This window comes from Phycodurus eques, chromosome 4 (genome assembly GCF_024500275.1).
Source record: "Phycodurus eques isolate BA_2022a chromosome 4, UOR_Pequ_1.1, whole genome shotgun sequence".
NCBI lineage: Eukaryota > Metazoa > Chordata > Actinopteri > Syngnathiformes > Syngnathidae > Phycodurus > Phycodurus eques.
The window spans coordinates 390,171-410,115 of NC_084528.1; the positions used below are offsets into that span (position 1 = coordinate 390,171).

Genomic DNA, 19,945 nt, shown 5'->3' on the forward strand with positions numbered 1-19,945 from the left:
TTTGAGTCAAATTCCATAAAAACACTTTATTTTGCATTTAATTAATTTAGATTTTAACCTTCATTTATCCAGGTCAGGCAGTTATCAGATCTACCTAGCAGCAGACAGCATTGTAAAACCAAGTCAAATAAAAATAAATACAAAAAAAGCATTCCCCTCGTCGGTAGCATGTAAAATTAACGCTGGCCCGTATGACAATTTTTTTACGTCAATGTGGCCCCTGAGCCAAAAGGTTTGGGCACCCCTGCTCTAACCAGTCGTCCAATCTGCAATACAACTCTGGTCAATTGAAAGGTTTTATGTGCTGCAGATACTCATTCGGGACCATGGCAAACATTTCCCGTGTTGGGGACACACAGCTATTTTGGACTGCCTCGTGGAGGACTTCATGGCTGTGCCCACCACAGAGGAGTGGAAGAAAATTGCTGAGAGGTTTGAAGAGCGGTGGGATTTTCCTCTCTGCTGTGGCGCATTGAATGGGAAGCGTGTGGTCTTCCAAGCCTCTGCCAACTCCGGAGCCAAGTTCTACAACTTAAGAGCCTCCCACGCATACTTCAACATTCCTGCAATCGGCATCTAAATTATTGCCCCGGTTTGTATACACGTCAACAATTCATTTGCATATCCTTATGAACATTGTCTGCCTCTGTATTTGATCCATGATGTATTGTATTTAATTGATTGTATTATATCGTGAAGCAATAAAGCACCACTTTGGAAATAGCTACACTGTAAAATGCATGAACCACATTTAACAAGTCCCCAAACAAAACTAATTGTACACAATAGTAAAATACTGAAATAAACCTGTCAACGATGTGACATCATGACATAAGGTAAGGCACATAAGGTTGTTAACGTATGTAATAATTATTTTTGTCTGAAAAATGTAAAAGACAAAAATGTGTCAAATAAAGTGGAGCTATTCTAAAAAAAAAAAAAAAAAAAAAAAAGGTTTCAACTCAACATCCATCTAGAACAAAATCATATCTATATATATATATATATTTTTTTTTTTAAGTATAAAAGCCTGAATCCTTCCTGGAAAGGATTGCCACCTGGACATTATTGATGCAATTGGTCCAAATTTAGAGTGAGTGTGCTCTGTTCATACATTAATTAATTAGAAATTGTCCAAATTTCTTTCACTCTAGTGACAATCTTTTCCAGGAAGTAACTATGCTTATCGTGAACAGCGCATCCTCGCGGTGAGGTCACGGTGGAGGAAACGTTTGTACGCTATTTTTGAATTATATCAATATGCCCCCCCATCTGTCTGATGAAGTTAATCTGTAAATCTAAATAAATAGTGTATCGTGTGTATTTGTGGAATCACGTGCTGTGAACAACAGCCGTAAACAAGTAAATGAATAAACACACTTAGCAGGTATGCCAGCTTTCTTCCTTCACAATTTTCCAAGCCTGCTCCTTTTTTTGCGCCGTCCCGGTACTAATAACATGTCGTGTCAAGAGCACCATCGACGCTGGTATTTTTCCTCTGTGGCGAAGCATTCTGTCATCGATTTCTTCTTGAAGATTATTATGACTATTATTTCTTGGTGAGCGCAAGATCGTTTGGATTCATAACCCCTTCCAAATGAGCTATTGACGAGAACAGCCACTGCCATTTGCAATCATCAGAAGCTTGCGTTCACAATATAGACAGCTCTGGTGTTTGAACACAATCTCTCTGACAGTGGAAATATGAGCACAGCTAGCTGGGGGATACATATCGCCATGTTAGTATTGCACGAGTTATTTCATTCTTAACACCACCCAATATGGCCTATGTACAATATATTTTCAATATATACTGTGCACCATTTCCACACTGACACACCTGGTCTCGTCGTGACTGTCTTAAATTACTATAGAATTGAATGCTTCCTAATCGCAGTTTGTCCAGCTATTTTTAAGATGAGGAAAATTATGACTATTACTAACAAATGTGAATTTGCATAAGTGGCTGCAAGAAAGTTGGACCGGAGGAAACTGCATGTCGGGACGTCTATCACCGAGACGGGTGCGTTCTGGAGATTTGGATTTTGAGTATTTTCTCGCCTGAAGCTTATGACTGTAATGCTCTTTGAAGCAATGGTTGTAGAAAAAAAATAAAAATAAAAAAACATTTAAGGAGGGGTAGTTGCCTTTTGATGGGCAGCAATAGCAAACACAATTTTGGTCAAATATTCTGTCGTCACCATCTGAGAGGATGTGGTTGGATGCGTTTTTAAGCCATGATGTCAGAATACAGCGGCCTCCCCGCTACTATTTTGTAATGCCATGTCTCTTCATATTGCGTTATGCGCTCTTGTCAGTTTGAGATGGACAGTCACCACCCCTTGCTGTCTTCTGAGGGTGGTCTTTTAAAACAGTAGTTTTGGATATTGGTCTCTCTCTTGGTAAAGCAGGTTCAGTTACTTGGACTCTCATCCTGATTGTAACCGCCGCTTTGATGAAGAAACTTGAAAAGAGCTGTGGAGCCCGTCTTCCCCAATAGAATAAGTGTCTCTCCGTTGGTTGATTAGGGCAAGTCAGTTTTTAATATTATTATCATCGGCATCAAACATTTCAATGTCTGAGCTCAAGCTTCAGTGGAGGCATTGCATCATGGGTTCCTGCGAAGGCAAGACTCTGCTAATATTATCCAATACTGTATACAGCATGAGAATCGTTAAATCGTCATTTTGGCCAGATAAGTTTGGTTGAATGAGTCTTGTTTGGGACATGGTACAGAGACCATATTGCATATCGTACGTCAACAATGTCTCGGTCCAAGTTACTTGGGTAACTAAGTCTTAACCATTGGACAATATTGAAATAAGTGAATTGGAATCACATTGACTGAATGACTTGGGTGAAGCCAAGTGTCATGACCTTTTGGTAGGTCTAAACAGCTCCAGGTCATAGAAAAGACTTGCTCAACACAGTCGTTATCCTTAGTTTTGGGCGATAAAACATTGTTGAATTCAAGTGACTACTGACTAGCAACCTTATACTACATGGGCCTACGCAATGATGACTAGCTTCCTGAGGTTGGTCAGCTATGTCACTATCCAGTGGCTATTGGCTGAATAGCAGCTTGGGGGCACTTTTTGCAAAATGTTTACTTCATTACATCTTCAATTTCATTTATCCTCATTAGGGTTGTGAGTAAGCTGGATCCAGTTCATCTTGAGGCACAACCATTCACACCCATGGTCAAGAATTTTCAATTAACCTAATATGCATGTTTTTGGACTATGGGAGGAGGCCAGAGTACCCAGAGAAAATCCACACAAGTGTGGGGAGAACATGCAAACTCCACACCTCTCGACTGTAAGGCAGACTTATTATTTTCGCACGCGCAAACACAAATGCACACCACATGAAATGTATTTGTTTCACAGGATCATGGGCAGACATTGGCAAAAGGGGACATTTTTATTTAACAGCAAAAATGTGACACGGAATCTCTTGATCCACAATTTTAAAATGCAATAATTGGTGTACTATGAGAGTCAGATGGACAATAATTATGTATAAAACAACAGCATAGACCAGTGGTTCTCAAAGTGTGTTATGGTGCGGGCTCCCTCTAGTGGTACCTGAAAGAATCCAAATTAAAGGTTCTAACTGCATCGTTAAAGTGGTTTCAACTTTTTAAAAAAAAAAAAAGGTTTGTGAAGTACAATTCAGTTTTATTTAACTTAAGTATAATACATTTGTATTTAATTTAGGAACGTTTTTTTTCAAATTTATATTGAGAATAGATGTAGCGAGAACAACAATGAAATATGTTCTTCCAATAATTTTGTAAAATATTTAAATGGGGGGGGGGGGGGGGGAAGAATTGTTGCCGAGTGGTTAAAATGGTAGGGAACAAAAAACAGGCAACAAGGAAAACGCTGATTGTGGACAAACTGTCCATAAACGGTCAACTGTTCCGCAATTCCAAAGTCACCCCTTGGCTCTGTTCCGCATGTCTTGGACACTCGGGTGAAGAGAGGGGCGGAACTGTCAACTGATCACCACCTGGTGGTGAGTTGGCTCCGATGGTGGGGGAAGATGCCGGTCCGACGTGGCAGGCCCAAACGTATTGTGAGGGTCTGCTGGGAACGTCTGGCAGAATCCCCTGTCAGAAGGAGTTTCAACTCCCACCTCCGACAGAACTTTGCTCATGTTCCGGGGGAGGCGAGGGACCTCGAGTCCGAGTGGACCATGTTCCGCGCCTCCATTCCTGAGGCGGCCGACCGGAGCTGTGGCCGTAAGGTGGTCGGTGCCTGTCGTGGCAGCAATCCCCGAACCCGTTCGTGGACACCAACGGTGAGGGATGCCGTCAAGCTGAAGAAGGTGTCCTATCGGGCTTTTTTGGCCGGTGGGACTCCTGAGGCAGCTGATGTGTACGGGCTGGCCAAGCAGAATGCAGCTTTGGTGGTCACTGAAGCAAAAACTCCGCCATGGGTGGAGTTCGGTGAGGCCATGGAGAAAGACTTCCGAACGGCTTCGAGCAAATTCTGGTCCACCATCCGGTGTCTCAGGAGAGGACAGCAGCGCACCACCAACACTGTGTATAGTGGGGATGGGGCGCTGCTGACTTCGACTCAGGACGTTGTGAATACTACGAAGACCTCCTCAATTCCACCGACACGCCTTCCCATGAGGAAGCAGAGTCTGGGTTCTCTGAGGCAGGCCTCCTATGGCTGGTGTTGAGGTCACTGAGGTAGTGAAAAAGCTCCTCGGTGGCAAGGCCCCGGGGGTGGATGAGATTCGCTCGGAGTTCCTAAAGGCTCTGGATGTTGTGGGGCTGTCCTGGTTGACATGCCTCTGCAACATCGCGTGGACCTCGGGGACAGTGCCTCTGGATTGGCAGACTGGGGTGGTGGTCCCCCTTTTTAAGAAGGGGGGGTGTGTTCCAACTCCAGGGGGATCACACTCCTCAGCCTTCCTGATAAGGTCTATTCAGGGGTGCTGGAGAGGAGGGTCCGTCGGGAAGTCGAATCTCAGATTCAGGAGGAGCAGTGGGGTTTTCGTCCTGGCCGTGGAACAGTGGAACCAGCTCTATACCCTCGGCAGGGTCCAGGGTGCATGGGACTTCGCCCAACCAGTCTACATGTGTGTTTTATCCCTCGGGGAGTCCTGTGGAGGGTGCTTCGGGAGTATGGCGTACCGAACCCCCTGATATGGGCTGTACGACCGGAGTCAGAGTTTGGTCCGCATATCCTGCAGTAAGTCGGACTCGTTCCCGGTGAGGGTTGGACGCCGCCCTTGGCTGCCATTTGTCACCGATTCTGTTCATAACTTTTATGGACAGAATTTCTAGGCGCAGCCGAGGCGCAGAGGGGGTCCGGTTTGGTGGCCTCAGTATTGCATCTCTGCTTTTTGCAGATGATGTGGTTCTGTTGGCTTCATCAAGCCGTGACCTCCAACTCTCACTGGAGCGGTACACAGCTGAGTTTGAAGCAGCTGGGATGAGAATCAGCACCTCCAAATCTGAGACCATGGTCCTCAGTCAGAAAAGTGTGCTGTGCCCTCTCCAGGTCGGGGATGAGATCCTGCCCCAAGTGGAGGAGTTCAAGTATCTTGGGGTCTTGTTCACGAGTGAGGGAAGAATGGAACGGGAGATCGACAGGCGGATCGGTGGAGCGTCTGCAGTGATGCGGACTTTGTATCGGTCCGTTGTGATAAAGAAGGAGCTAAGCCGAAAGGCGAAGCTCTCAATTTAACGGTCGATCTATGTTCCTGCGGCACGGGGTACGACTGGTTAGAGCGTCTGCCTCACAGTTCTCAGGACCGGGGTTCAATCACCGGCCCTGCCTTTGTGGAGTTTGCATGTTCTCCCCGTGCCTGTGTGGGGTTTCTCCGGGCACTCCGGTTTCCTCCCACATCCCAAAAACATGCATGGTAGGTTAATTGAAGTCAATAAATTGACCCTAGGTGTGGCTGGCAACCAGTTCAGGGTGTACCCCGCCTCCTGCCCAAAGATAGCTGGGATAGGCTCCAGCACGCCTGCGTCCCTAATGAGGAGAAGCAGCTCAGAAAATGGATGAATGGATGGATCTATGTTCCCGGAGATCCCGGATACAAGCGGCCGAAATGAGTTTCCTCTGCAGGGTGTCTGGGCTCTCCTTTTGAGATAGGGTGAGAAGCTCGGTCATCCGGGAGGATCTCAGTGTAGAGTCGCTGCTCCTCCACATCGAGAGGAGCTAGATGAGGTGGCTGGGGCATCTGATTCGGATGAGGTGAGGTGTTCCGGGCACGGGGACGGGGACGACCCAGGACACGCTGGAGAGACTACGTCCTTCGGCTGGCCTGGGAACGCCTCGGGATCCCCCCGGAAGAGCTGGATGAAGTGGCTGGGGAGAGGGAAGTCTGGGCGTCCCTATTGCCCCTGCGACCTGACCTCGGATAAGTGGTAGAAAATGGATGGATACAAAATATAATTATATGTTATGATATGATATGGCATATGATATGATAGAATATGCGTTGATCTGATATATGAGATGAGATAAGATGAGATGAGATCTATGATCTAGAAGGTAAGAAATTACATTTAGGTGTTCCGCTATCAAATATTTTTAGATTTAATTACTCTTATCGATTATTCTATTGATTAATGAAATAATTGGATAAAAAATGATTGTGCATTAAAGTTTATTGTAAAAAAAAAAAAAAAAGATTACTGTTTATTCACTGATTATTGTTGCTTATTTGGTATTGTTTAACACGACACGACACGACACGATCCATCCATTTTCTGTACAGCTTATCCTCATTGGCATCACGGATGTGGTGGAGCCTATAACAGCTGAATATGGTGGACTTCATGAGTCACTTCAGATTGTGTGATGAATCTCCAGAGAAAGTTATTAACGTTTAGTGTTTTAGAAAATGTATGACAATTTGTGCCAAGTATTCATATTTCTCTATCAAACAGTCACACATCCTGAACCATTGAAAATGTTCTGAAAAAATGTCACGAAAGTTTGTTTTGAGTTTTCTAGGCATAGGCATTTAAATTACGCTGGGGGTACACTGGTCCACTAAATTCCCAAAACCGGGTCCATCCCGCCTCCTCGCAGAGTGGGCAGACGGATACCCGAGCTCCGTGGACATGTGGGATCAATCAGACGGATTGAATTCATACAACGTAGAAATGTGACCAGCGGACCCCGACGCCATGAATCATTGCACAAGGCAGTTCATTGAACGCATCTTCATTATTATCATCATTATTCGCCCACTTTTATTATTTTTAAATCACCCCATTGGCCAGCACGCAGCTCTGGGGGAGGGGGCGGGACATATGCAAGAACCATCATGGATGGGTGGAGATACATTCATGAGGTCCGCGAACATATTGAAGTGGCCGGTGGCTATCACCAGCTCATCTTGTACTTAATCACGCTGTCTTTTGCCACACTGGCAAGTGACAATAATCAGTCAATAAACAGTAATCCGCATTTTTTTTTTTTTTTTTTTACAATGAGCGTTAAGGCAAAATCTATTTTTATCCAATGATTTCATTAATCAATAGAATAATCGATAGAGTAATTAAATCTAAAAATATTTTGTAGCGGCACCCCTAAATGTAATTTCTTATCTTAGATCATGGCTCTCATCTCATCTCATCTCATCTCATCTCATATCATCATATAATTATATTTTTAAAGCATTACACTGCACTGTGGCCCGCATCAACACACTGCCTGCAAATGTATTAACAGTAAATCAGTACTAAGCCGCATAAAATATTAATATTTCACTTGTCGTTAGTTTATACAAATATCCGTCCACTTTTAGTACCGCTTAGCCTCACTTGGGTCGCTGCCATGCTGGAGCCTATCCCAGCTGACTGTGGGTGAGAGGCAGGGTACTGGTCGCCAGCCAATCACAGAGCACATACAAACAAACAACCATTCGCACTCACAATCACACCTACGGGCAATTTCGAGTCCTCAATGAACCTACCGTGCATGTTTTTGGGATGTGGGAGGAAACCAGAGTGGCCGGAGAAAAAATAAAACAGGCACAGGGAGAACATGCAAACTCCACACAGGCAGAACTGTGATGCAGATGGGCAAACCAGTCGTCCACCGTGCCGGCCTATTTGCTTATGTATTTATTGATTTTTCTGTCCTGTTCAGCTGCATGGTCTTGCAGAACAGTGGATCTGTATGCCTTTGTGCTTTAACAGTTTTGCTGTTCTGTTATTCTGATGTTTATTGAAAATGCAGCTGGACAGAAAAGGGTTTTAGGTGACAGACAGAGAGACAAAATGGACAAGAGGACTAGGGGTGAAAACCACAGCAGAACAATAGTGAGACGATCAGGGGTGGGCAAACTACAGATCATTTCAATTCGGCCCGCCAAAGATTTGAGAAGAATCGCCCAAATTATATCAAAATCCACATTCATTTGACCTTGTCCTGTAATGCTGAGTGGTTCCACCAGGTTGTGCTGTATTGCCCAGTGGTTCCACCAGGTCGCGCAGTCGGTACAGTGATACATTGACTTAACTTTGGCTGTTCTGTATTTACTCTGCTACTGCTCTGAACCCTTCTTCAAACTTGAGTGGGCCAAAGAAAAAAAAAGTCGACAGTCAGTGCCGAGTGTTTTATATAGAATGGACTACAAAATACTTTTTCACTGAAGTCTGTTCAAAGGCTGTATGTCTAATTTGTTAAGAAACCATTGCGGTTTTAGAGGAATATAACATCAGCTGTCACTTTTCTACCAAGCATGCTGATTATGCTCACAGCCAATCAACGCAGGAGCTGATGGCTATGGCTCAGCGGTTAAAATCAAGCTTGCAGGCTCAGCAAAACACCTTCATCTGACAAACTGCCATCCAAGATTCAGTCACACAAGCACCACGGGAGCTGCAGATGGAACTGATTGATCTCCAGTGTGATCCTGTCTTAAAAGAGAAGTTCAACTCTCAAACTGGATGAGTTTTATGCTTCATGAAGCGAAGACAATTTTCCCAAAATCCGGAAGATGGCTCAGAGGATGCTGGTGGTGACTTTTACTGTGATGAACATCAACAAAACATCCTACAGATCCCAGCTGAGTGATGAACACCTCAGATGTGTTGTGAGAATTGCCACAACAAAACTGACACCAGACTTTGATGCACTGGCAAAAAAAGGTGATCAACAAAAACATACTGTTCCCATTAAGAGTAAATCTAAGTATTAACACGACAATGCCTTTTTTTTAAAAATATGTAAGCATCTGGTTGTGGCTTGGTCTGCCTGTCAAACCTTAAGTCAATGTGGCCGCTGAGCCAAAAAGTTTGCCCACCCTTGGTGTAGATATTCAAACACAAGTAACATTACAACAGTTATTTGTTGATTGGGGAGTAGGGGGGAAGACACCCAGTGAGGACATGCAATAACTAAGAGTGAACAGAAAACGGCAGGACAGGATGTGGGAAAATGAGCAAGGCAGTGCTACTGTCAAGTGGTGCGGTAGGATTCTTTTTTTTAGTGCTTATACACCTGTAGGAACCTGTGAGTTGATATGTTCGTATGACCTGTGTTGTTATTAGTGATCCCCCCCCCCCCCACACACACACACACACACACACACACTCAGCGAGCCAGGGAGATCCCGAGCCCGACCGAAGCGTCCCGACCAGTCCCAAATAAATCCATGAAACAACCAACAACGAGCCAAAGGCAACTGTCATGCTTTTTGATGTTGAAAATGCATACTTTAAAGTCATTCCAATACGAAGCAGGTCAGAATGACTCGTGTCAGATGATGGTTACAAGACCCTGGAGTACATGAGGGATTTATGTCTTCTCAGGTGAGTGGACCAACATGTCGTTCAATGAATCACACGGTGGTAGGTTTCGGTGTACAGCTTGTTCATCGTCCTGCCATTACAGCAGAATGAAATACAAATGTCTTTATTGTGTGTCCTTATCGCATTGTCATTAAAACTGCTTTCCAGACAGTACCGCTGGCAATAAAATGAAAACAAACATTTGCAATGTGCAGCCACATATGGTTTAATTTACAACGGCCCCCGAATGGGGAAAAATTGTTTGTCTCGAGATCTTCAAATAAATTCTCTGTTCATACCGCCACCAAGCCCAACAGTGAAAGTCGTTGTTTTGTTTTTTTTTCCTGTTGATTTGTTGTGACATTTGTTTTTGTTGTTCATTTTGCTGATCCTTTAGTTTGAAATCAGCCATGGCAGCAAGGGTATAGTCCTGTTAGAAATTGGTTAGAGTGTCTACCTTACAGTTCTGAGGTCCGGGGTTCAATCCCCGGCCCCGCCTGTGTAGAGTTTGCATGTTCTCCCCGTGCCTGCGTGGGTTTTCTCCGGGCACTCCGGTTTCCTCCCACATCCCAAAAACATGCATGGTAGGTTCATTGACAACTCTAAATTGCCCGTAGGTGTGAATGTGAGTGCAACTGGTTGTTTGTTTGTATGTGCCCTGCGATTGGCTGGCAACCAGTTCAGGGTGCACCCCGCCTCCTGCCCGATGATAGCTGGGATAGGCTCCAGCACGCCCGCGACCCGAGTAAGGAGAAGCGGCTCGGAAAATGGATGGATGGATAGTTTTCCACCAGGAATTAATCTGTCCATTCCCTTTACCTAACACAAAAAAAGATTGAATCAAAAAGTGTAGGAAATTGATTCTGACTTTGAAAATGTTTTTTTATATTCAACGCAGCACCATGAAATCAAATGAGGTCAGATGGAGTTCAGTCATCATGCATTTAATGATACCCACTACATAACCTTTGATTTCAATGTGTTTTCTAATACTGCTTAGTAGGACCAATGTAAAGTGGGTCAACAAATAGCCAGAAATGCAGACAAGCATGAGGATTTTAAATCTGTCTACTCTATTTAGTGCATGCTGAATGGAGTATCACATTCTGGCTTGCTGCAGTTGTAGTTTGAATGGGAATGAGGATTTGCAAGATTAAGATCAGAGACAAACAATAACTCACTTGTGAACGTGGTAGCTCACACGCTTACTGAATAAGCTTCTGCTAAGTAGGATCGAACTCTAAAACATATCACATTAACCATCCGTGTGCTTTAAGAGAAACTAAATGAAATCCATCCATGCGTTTTTGACACCATACCAATAACACAACAACATCATGAATTCGAAGATAAAATACTGTATATGTTGAGGCCGGGCCTCCGCTGCTGTCTGCTGTCACTGCTGCTTTGCTCTCAGACAGTCCGTTCAGTGTGAGAATACCACAACTACGCTGTTGTGAGACAGTGAATGGAGAGAGGGAGCAGTGAATCAGATGAATAACAAGTTATTTCATGATTATTTTACAGCCGTTACATTCTACAACACAAGTGAACTTGCTGTCGTTTTTGTCCAACCGGTAGTTGGAGGATAATGTCCCACCCGCTCCCCAAATCTGTCCCCCCGCCATCATGAACAGTCGCCAGGCAGATCAATCACACATAACACACGAGACAGACGTATGCTGCTAATGTAAATGATTTATGACATGACATGAGTGAATTGGACTCGTTATACTAAAATCATTTCAGTATTTTTTTTCCCTCAATAATGTACACACAGCACACCATATTCACAGAAAAAAAAACGCAATTGTTGAAATTTTTGCAGATTTATTAAAAAAGAAAAACTGATTTTGAGCATTGCATAAAGTGCATCCAGTAATAGCAGCTTTGTGAATGAAAAAGTGAACGTTTCCAGCATCTGCAGACACTCCTTGAAGTCTTGGCGCCCTTTGCACAATGGTCATTGCACCGGACTATTGCAATATGAGTCATTCAAACTGCTCTAAGTGCTAGAGGACGCTGCATCTTTTTGCACAATTGTCAAAAAACACAAATCATCATAATATTTCTACCGGCATTACCGGATAACTTGCAACCCTTTATTGCTCAGTGACTGTTTTTGTCAATGTCTTCATGTCTCAAAAGTGTTCTCTGTCAATTGACTGTCTGTTGTCGTACTAGAGCGGCTCCAACTACCGGAGACAAATTCCTTGTGTGTTTTTTGGACAAATAAAGATGATTCTGATTCTGATTCTGTAAACCAATCGTTTGTCAGCACAAGCCACCCTCTTAAACAGTTCCTGGTAGCTCGAGGAAGGTTCTACCCGCCAGGAGGAACTAAATAATCCAGGGGCAACCTTCTATACCCTGGTAGTTTTTTCAGTGGAGACACAGGGGGAACTCGGGCTAAAGGAGAACAAGGAAAGTTCCTGCAAAGGTTCCTGCGATGGGAAAGCCCCTATAGATTATCACTACCTGAAATAACAAACAAGTTAGGGAAACTTTATATGACGTGTACTTTGAGTGTTTCGTGTCACTTTTATGAAGAAGTAATCTGATCACCTAGCGGTGGCCCACGGATAGGCTAGGAAGCCGAGTCTCCATCCCCAAGGCTGGTGGTTTCCGAGCCGTGTGCCCGAACTCGCATGCATGCTAGCATATGTTTTAGCCTGCCTGCATTCTACCGTATGTTTTAAGCTAGCGTGTGTTTTACCATGCCTGCGCCCAATAACACGGTGCGCCTTATGTATGTGTTAAATACAGAAATAGACCCCGTAACTGAGACTGCGCCTTTTAATACGGTGCACCTTATGGTTGCGAAAATACGGTAGCGAAGAATGTTTTGGGAGGTGAAAGAGTAACAGATCAAGTGATGAGATGTTATATATAATGTGATTAGTGGCTATGCCCCACAGGTAGGATGTGATTGGTGCAGATTGTAATGGACATGTTGGTGAAGGAAACAGGGGTGATGAAGAAATGATGGGTAAGTACGGCATCCAGGAAAGGAACTTGGAGGGACCGATGGTGGTAGACTTTGCAAAAAGGATGCAAATGGCTGGTGTTCTGGAACACTTTTTTCCAGAAGAGGGAGGAACATAGGATGAACGACAAGAGCGGAGGTAGAAGCACGCAGGTGGATTACATCTTGTGCAGACGATGTAATATGAAGGAGGTTACCGACTGTAAGGTAGTGTTAGGGGAGAGTGTGGCAAGACAGCTTTGGATGGTGGTGTGTAAGATGACTCTGGTGGTGGGGAGGAAGATTAGGAAGATAAAGGCAGAGAAGAGAACCATGTGGTGGAAGCTGAGACAGGACGAGTGTTGTGCAGCTTTTCAAGAAGAGCTGAGACAGGCTCTCGGTGGACAGGAGGCGCTTCCAGAAGACTGGACCACTACAGCCAAGGTGATCAGAGAGACAGGCAAGAAAGTACTTGGTGTATCTTCTGGCAGGAAAGGAGAGAAGGAGACTTGGTGGTGGAACCTCAAAGTACAGGAAATCATCCAAGGAAGGAGGTTAGCTCAGAAGAAGTGGGACACTGAGAGGACCGAGGAGAGGCAAAAGGAATACATTGATATGCGACGTATGGCAAAGGTAGAGGTGGCAAAGGCCAAACAAGAGGCATATGATGACATGTATGCCAGGTTGGACACTAAAGAAGGAGAAAAAGATCTATACAGGCTGGCCAGACAGAGGGATAGAGATGGGAAGGAAGTGCAGCAGGTTAGGGTGATTAAGGATAGAGATGGAAATATGTTGACTGGTTCCAGCAGTGTGCTAGCTAGATGGAAAGAAGACTTCGAGGAGTTGATGAATGAGGAAAATGAGAGAGAAGAGAGAGTCGAAGAGGCAAGTGTGGTGGACCAGGAAGTGGCAATGATGAGTAAGGGGGAAGTTAGAAAGGCATTAAATAGAATGAAAAATGGAAAGGCAGTTGGTCCTGACGACATTCCTGTGGAGGTCTGGAAGCATCGAGGAGAGGTGGCTGTGGAGTTTTTGACCAGCTTGTTCAATAGAATTCTCGCGCGTGAGAAGATGCCTGAGGAATGGAGGAAAAGTGTACTGGTGCCCATTTTTAAGAACAAGGGTGATGTGCAGAGCTGTGGCAACTGTAGAGGAATAAAGTTGATGAGCCACACAATGAAGTTATGGGAAAGAGTAGTGGAGGCTCGACTCAGGACAGAAGTGAGTATTTGCGAGCAACAGTATGGTTTCATGCCTAGAAAGAGTACCACAGATGCATTATTTGCCTTGAGGATGTTGATGGAAAAGTACAGAGAAGGTCAGAAGGAGCTACATTGTGTCTTTGTAGATCAAGAGAAAGCCTATGATGGAGTACCCAGAGAGGAACTGTGGTACTGCATGCGGAAGTCTGGAGTGGCAGAGAAGTATGTTAGAATAATACAGGACATGTACAAGGGCAGCAGAACAGCGGTGAGTTGTGCTGTAGGTGTGACAGACGAATTTAAGGTGGAGGTGGGACTGCATCAGGGATCAGCCCTGAGCCCCTTCCTGTTTGCAGTGGTGATGGATGATGTGAGACTGGAATCCCCGTGGACCATGATGTTTGCAGATGACATTGTGATCTGCAGTGAAAGCAGGGAGCAGCTGGAGGAACAGTTAGAAAGATGGAGGCATGCACTGGAAAGAAGAGGAATGAAGATTAGCCGAAGTAAAACAGAATATATGTGCATGAATGAGAGGGCTGGTGGGGGAAGAATGAGGCTTCAGGGAGAAGAGATAGCAAGGGTGGAGGACTTTAAATACTTGGGGTCAACCGTCCAGAGCAATGGTGAGTGTGGTCAGGAAGTGAAGAAACGGTTGGAACGGGTGGAGGAAGGTGTCCGGTGTGTTATGTGACAGAAGAGTCTCTGCTAGGATGAAGGGCAAAGTTTATAAGACAGTGGGGAGGCCAGCCATGATGGACGGATTAGAGACGGTGGCACTGAAGTGACAACAGGAAGGAGAGCTGGAGGTGGCGGAAATGAAGATGTCGAGGTTCGCTCTCGGAGTGACCAGGTTGGATAAAATTTGAAATGAGCTTTGGACACGTCCAGAGGAGAAATAGTGAGTATATTGGTAGAAGGGTGATGTCGGCCAAGAGAGCGAGAGGAAGACCAAAGAGAAGGTTGATGGATGTCGTGAGGCAAGACATGATGAGGGCAGTTGGTGTTCGAGAGGAGGATGCAGGAGATAGGCTTACGTGGAAAAGGATGACACTCGGTGGCGACCCCTAACGGGACAAGCCGAAAGGAAAAGAAAGAAGAATGTATGCGCTTTGTCATTTGAATGTAAAATTGAAGTCTCTCAATTGCCCGTAGGTGTGAATGTGAGTGTGAATGGTCGTTGGTTTCTGTGTGCACTGCGCTTTGCTGGCAACCAGTTCAGGGTGTACCCCGCCTCCTGCCCGAAGATAGCTGGGATAGGCTCCAGCACGCCTGCGACTCTTGTGAGGAGAAGCGGCTCAGAAAATGGATGGATGGAAAACAATAAACAGCATATGTCTTTCAAAACGACCGAATCCGATTTCCATATGATTGCGATGCATTCAAATACGTTCTCAGTCAACTCAGCTGAACGGCAACACAGCATTTTCGGGATTTAAGCGAGCGAGTTTCAGCTGAGGCCAAGCAATACAAGTACAGACTATAAAGTATACATTTGTTGTGTTTTACAGCAATACTTAACTGTATTTATAATTTATAATGCCACTGCGGAGAAAATAGCTAATTGTCGCCAAAATATGCGCAAGCAATGAACGTCCTTGCGCCATTTCTGTTCAAGTGGATGGGACCGCAGGAAAAGACTCTCAAAATATGCTCCTCTCTTTTATGTTCACTCACGTCCCCTTTCAGCTGATGTTCCCTATTTGTGGGCCAACAATCTTAACGCTTGGTGAATTCTAATTCCCTATGATCGGAAGACCCCACACAGAAGGATCCAAACGTGATGTCGCTATGATGATGTCGCACAAGCCACAAGACGCAGTGATATTGCCAAAATGGATGGCATTTTAAAGGTTAAAATGTTGTTGTTTTTCATGGTTGACAAACTTTTCACTTGCTTTCCATTTTGTGTGCAAAAGGCTTGCTGGCAAGAAAGATTTTACAATTTTACAGAAATTATTTTCCAGAACTTTCGTGTTCAGCGTTGCCATTGAGTATTGAATTATCTGGGCACTTGTGCTTAACTGTCATTGAGTTTTACCTCAACCAGAGTATGATAGTTGTATTATTTAGTTATTTGACCAGCACGGAGTGGAGCAGTTCAATGGGAGAGGATGATAATTTGCTCATCAAGGTTGTTTTTTTTACGAATGAACCATTTGTGGCTTTGTGGCTAAGATGGCTTTGCTCCTGCCACACACCTCGACGCAAGCACGCAGCTCGTCAACAACCCTCTGAATCTGAAACGTCGACGTGCTGTTTAAAATACAGCAGCAACATCATGTTTATGTTGCCAACATGACAATCTCTTTTTAAAGAGCCAGTGAACCAGGTGACTGCTGCACTTATGTCACTGTAAGTGCGATAACGTTTGTCAAAGTCAGAAATACAAGAAGAATACATCGTTCATAGAATCGGTGAGAAAAGAGTGGGGATTTGAATTGGCATATTGGTTGACTTGGAATTCATTTCGGGAAAAAAAATCCTGGTCCATAGGATGCGTGGCTGACTAGAAATGTAAAATGAAAAAGAATAATAAAAGATCAAATCACTCGAAACAAGCTATATCAAAGGAAGTAGAAGTAAAAGATAATCCAAAATATCTCTCATATTCTTTGAAACAATAATATAGCAGCAGAGGGGGAAATAGGAGCACGTTATCGAGTGGCACTCTGTATTCTGGAGCACTGAAAGGATCACAATTTGTGCAGCATTTGGTTTTGGCCCACAGTGAAGACTGACAAATGCCTCCAGAGATAGTTCTGGGGCAAAAAGACTGATTTCCAAAAAGTACAGCCTTTTTTTCCTTTCTGCATATCATCCAGACCCGCCTTTTGCATCACTATCTGACATGTGGGAAGTCGACTCCTTGAGGAATCAGGTTTGATAAAGAATACGTCATGTTATTTCTGCCGCCCCTGCTCTATCCCTTCTCAGCCCGCCGTCTGTGTTGGAGTGGGGCAACATCCTCGGCTTTTACTCTGTACCGTTGTCCAACATTGTGACCGTCCTATCCTCAGCATTTTATCACAGAAACCCCAACAGAAGAAGAAAACCCGTGACCTGAAATCCATAGCTTAAACTTAGCAAGGCAGGCAGATGTTTTCATCAAAACACTTTCAACGCTAAAGTAAACAAAGCCAAAATCCAGTGACTTTTTGACGATCCCTGAGTCTTCACTCTATAACAGCAGTGCCAAGTTTGGAGTTCTTTAACTTTAGGTCATTCAAAGCGGCGTGTCTGTTATTTCTTTCTTTCACCAGCACGGCATCTGAAAATCTGGACGGACGGACAAAGAAAAACTTTTTGGCGCATGCAAGCTTCATACGACATACATGGATTTATCAATCCACGTTCTCGGCGGCTTATCTGTGCGGAAGAGGACCCGGCGTTCCGTGCATGGCTCGCGTTGTCGCTGCTCTCGGCCTGTGTGGCAACAGACAACACGAGCGGGTACCCTTCTTCAATACAGAACGAGCCGGTCGTCGCTGCCGACTTAAATAGGCCCGCGGACCTCATGCATTTGTAACTCACCCCAGATCGTTTGCGTGCCCGCCACCCGAGGCGGGATGATTTCAAAATATCATGTCGATAATTAGAGTAATAATGTGTTCGATGCATTGATTTCTGTCATGATTCGGAGGCTTTGATGCCCCCTGTTTACATATTTCTTGAATGAAATTACATCTGACATCCACCACACGTCCGCAGACCTGAGAATCTGTCTGCCTCTGCCCCCAATCAAATTCAGCAACATTGCATTAGACCGACTGTGCCAAACGTTAGACGTAAGTTTCGTCACATGCGCATATCAAAAGGACACACCCTCGTTCCGACGGGCGTCCAGCCTGTCGCAGACCAGTTCGCCAAATTGGCAAACGCACACGGGGGGGGCCTTTCACTGGCACGAAAATCAAGATACGCTAGTTTCTGCGCTTCTGCTACTCCGAAATCTTCGGTATACAACGTATGATCGCATCAATGTTATGTTATTCAGGCTTTTTTTTTAAAAAAAAACAATCAGAGCCACCCTAATTGCAGTAACTTTCTACCAAAAAAAAAAGCATGTTTTTGGAATGTGGAAGGAAGAAAACCCCCACACGCATCGGGAATACATGCAAAAATCCACACAGGAAGGCCCGCATCGCTCAGTCGCTGGACAACCCTTGCGAGTGCATCTCGGATCTTTTGAATTCGACAGGAACATGATGATGTATGAGTGGTTTGATGTTGCAAACACCTTAGCGTGTTTTGAAAGGGCACTGTTTTTTGTAAAACCCACTCATTCAATACAGACAATGATCAGCCGCATTATGACTTGAATAATTATTCTTGTGATTATTATTATTATTATTTCAAGTGCTGCATCAAATATTCTATCTTAACAAAGATAATGATGCTTCGCTTTTAAGTCACATTGTAATGGAGGTATTAATTTAACTATATATATATATATATATATATATATATATATATATAGCTTTGTCAAGTGCAAGAAAATGTCATCACACCTCAGCGTGGCTTGACGACGTCATTAGAAATGTGACGTTCCCACTCGAGCATGAATCCAGTAAATGTTACAAGAACGAAAACACCAATATGTCGCGTTCAATTAGTAACCAACTGCCAACAGTTGCTTCAATAAAAAAGGATGACAGTGACATCATCATCCCCCACCCCCGTCCCTCCGTCCCGAGCTTTACACATGGGCAGCATACTGTTCAAAAATAACTTCTCACGGGGCAATTTACACGACGCAATAATTCACTGGCTCATATCAAAACAACAGACAATTAAAACAAAGGTAGTCTGTTTTGATAGGATCGCAAATGATGTCCTTCAAAAAACTCAAAACAATAGGTAGAGACGTGAACTCCCTCCCTAAATACGTACACAGACTCCAAAAGAGATGGCGGTATGCTGGCAGGAAAGGATTTTTTTTCACACCTAAACTTGAATCAGCTGATTTCAAACCGAAGCAGCAACAGGTGACAGACTTCCTGCCACTGCTGTTCACCTGAGAATAATGTTGATACACACACACACACACACACACACACACACACCTTCATTCGAAGTGACCTATTGGACGCATTGATGAATACCAAGGTTATTTTGGAGGATTTGACTTGATCTTCATTTAACTGATACAGCATATCCATTTCCGACTTTGTCATATTGGCACAAGCATGAAAAGACAGACCTTCGTTCAAATTGCCCAAAGACTCCGGTGCGACTCCGGCGGGCCGTTGTGAAGCAACGAAAATACCGGATGTGGGAAAGTAGTCGCGATGACGATGGCGCCGAACGGCGTTGAAACTTTGGAGGTAATGCGAAATAGCTCACCGAATCTCAAGACGTGTGGCATCCCGTGAGAATCTCCCACGCAGTGGAAAAGCAGCAGGAGCAGCCTGCACCTCGATGTCAGATGGGAGCTCATCTTCATGCTGCTCGAATTCTCGGTGTATTTCCCAGATGTACGTTTTTTCTCTTTCACTCGGCCAGGTTGGGGCGACTGTTCCCTTACACCCGGGGGGCAAAAACAACAACAACAACAACAAATACTGAGCGTCCGGCTCACCGCACCAACAAGCAAATGAAAGCAAGCAAAGTCCTCGGCTGAGGGAGGAGATGATGACGGTGATGATGGAGGAGATGGTGGAGGACCCGAAGGGGCATCCGCGTCAGGCGGGACGCGGTTTGAAGAAATCCATCTGGGGGGCGACACAGGCAGCTTTAGCAGACACAGCAGGGGAGACTTGACGCGAGTCGAGCTGCATTGCAAGTGGAGCGGAGCCAGATAATAGTGGGAGAACGCGCTCGCCTACGACACGGCTGACGCTCTCCGGCGTCGCCCTCTTCTGTCGTCGCTCGAATTCTTTGCATAGTTCGCCGAGTCCGATGATTGCGACGAGATTGCAGAATGGAAACCCATCGGCGTGATGAGCAGCCCCCCCACGTCCGTGTATTTTGTTGGTTGTCTTTACGACCGTTTGAAAT

At 44.7% G+C, this 19,945-nt stretch overlaps 1 protein-coding gene across 1 annotated transcript in view; it reads right to left on the bottom strand.

The window, feature by feature from the left end:
* Positions 1-19,758, bottom strand: part of grik2 (glutamate receptor, ionotropic, kainate 2) — a 278,259-nt gene extending 258,501 nt beyond the window's left edge. The window contains exon 1 of the mRNA XM_061673582.1: positions 19,292-19,758. Within this exon, the coding sequence (XP_061529566.1) occupies positions 19,292-19,391 (100 nt within the window). The 5' untranslated portion in view covers positions 19,392-19,758. The remainder of the gene's footprint in view (positions 1-19,291) is intronic.
* Between the last annotated feature and the right edge of the window lie 187 nt (positions 19,759-19,945).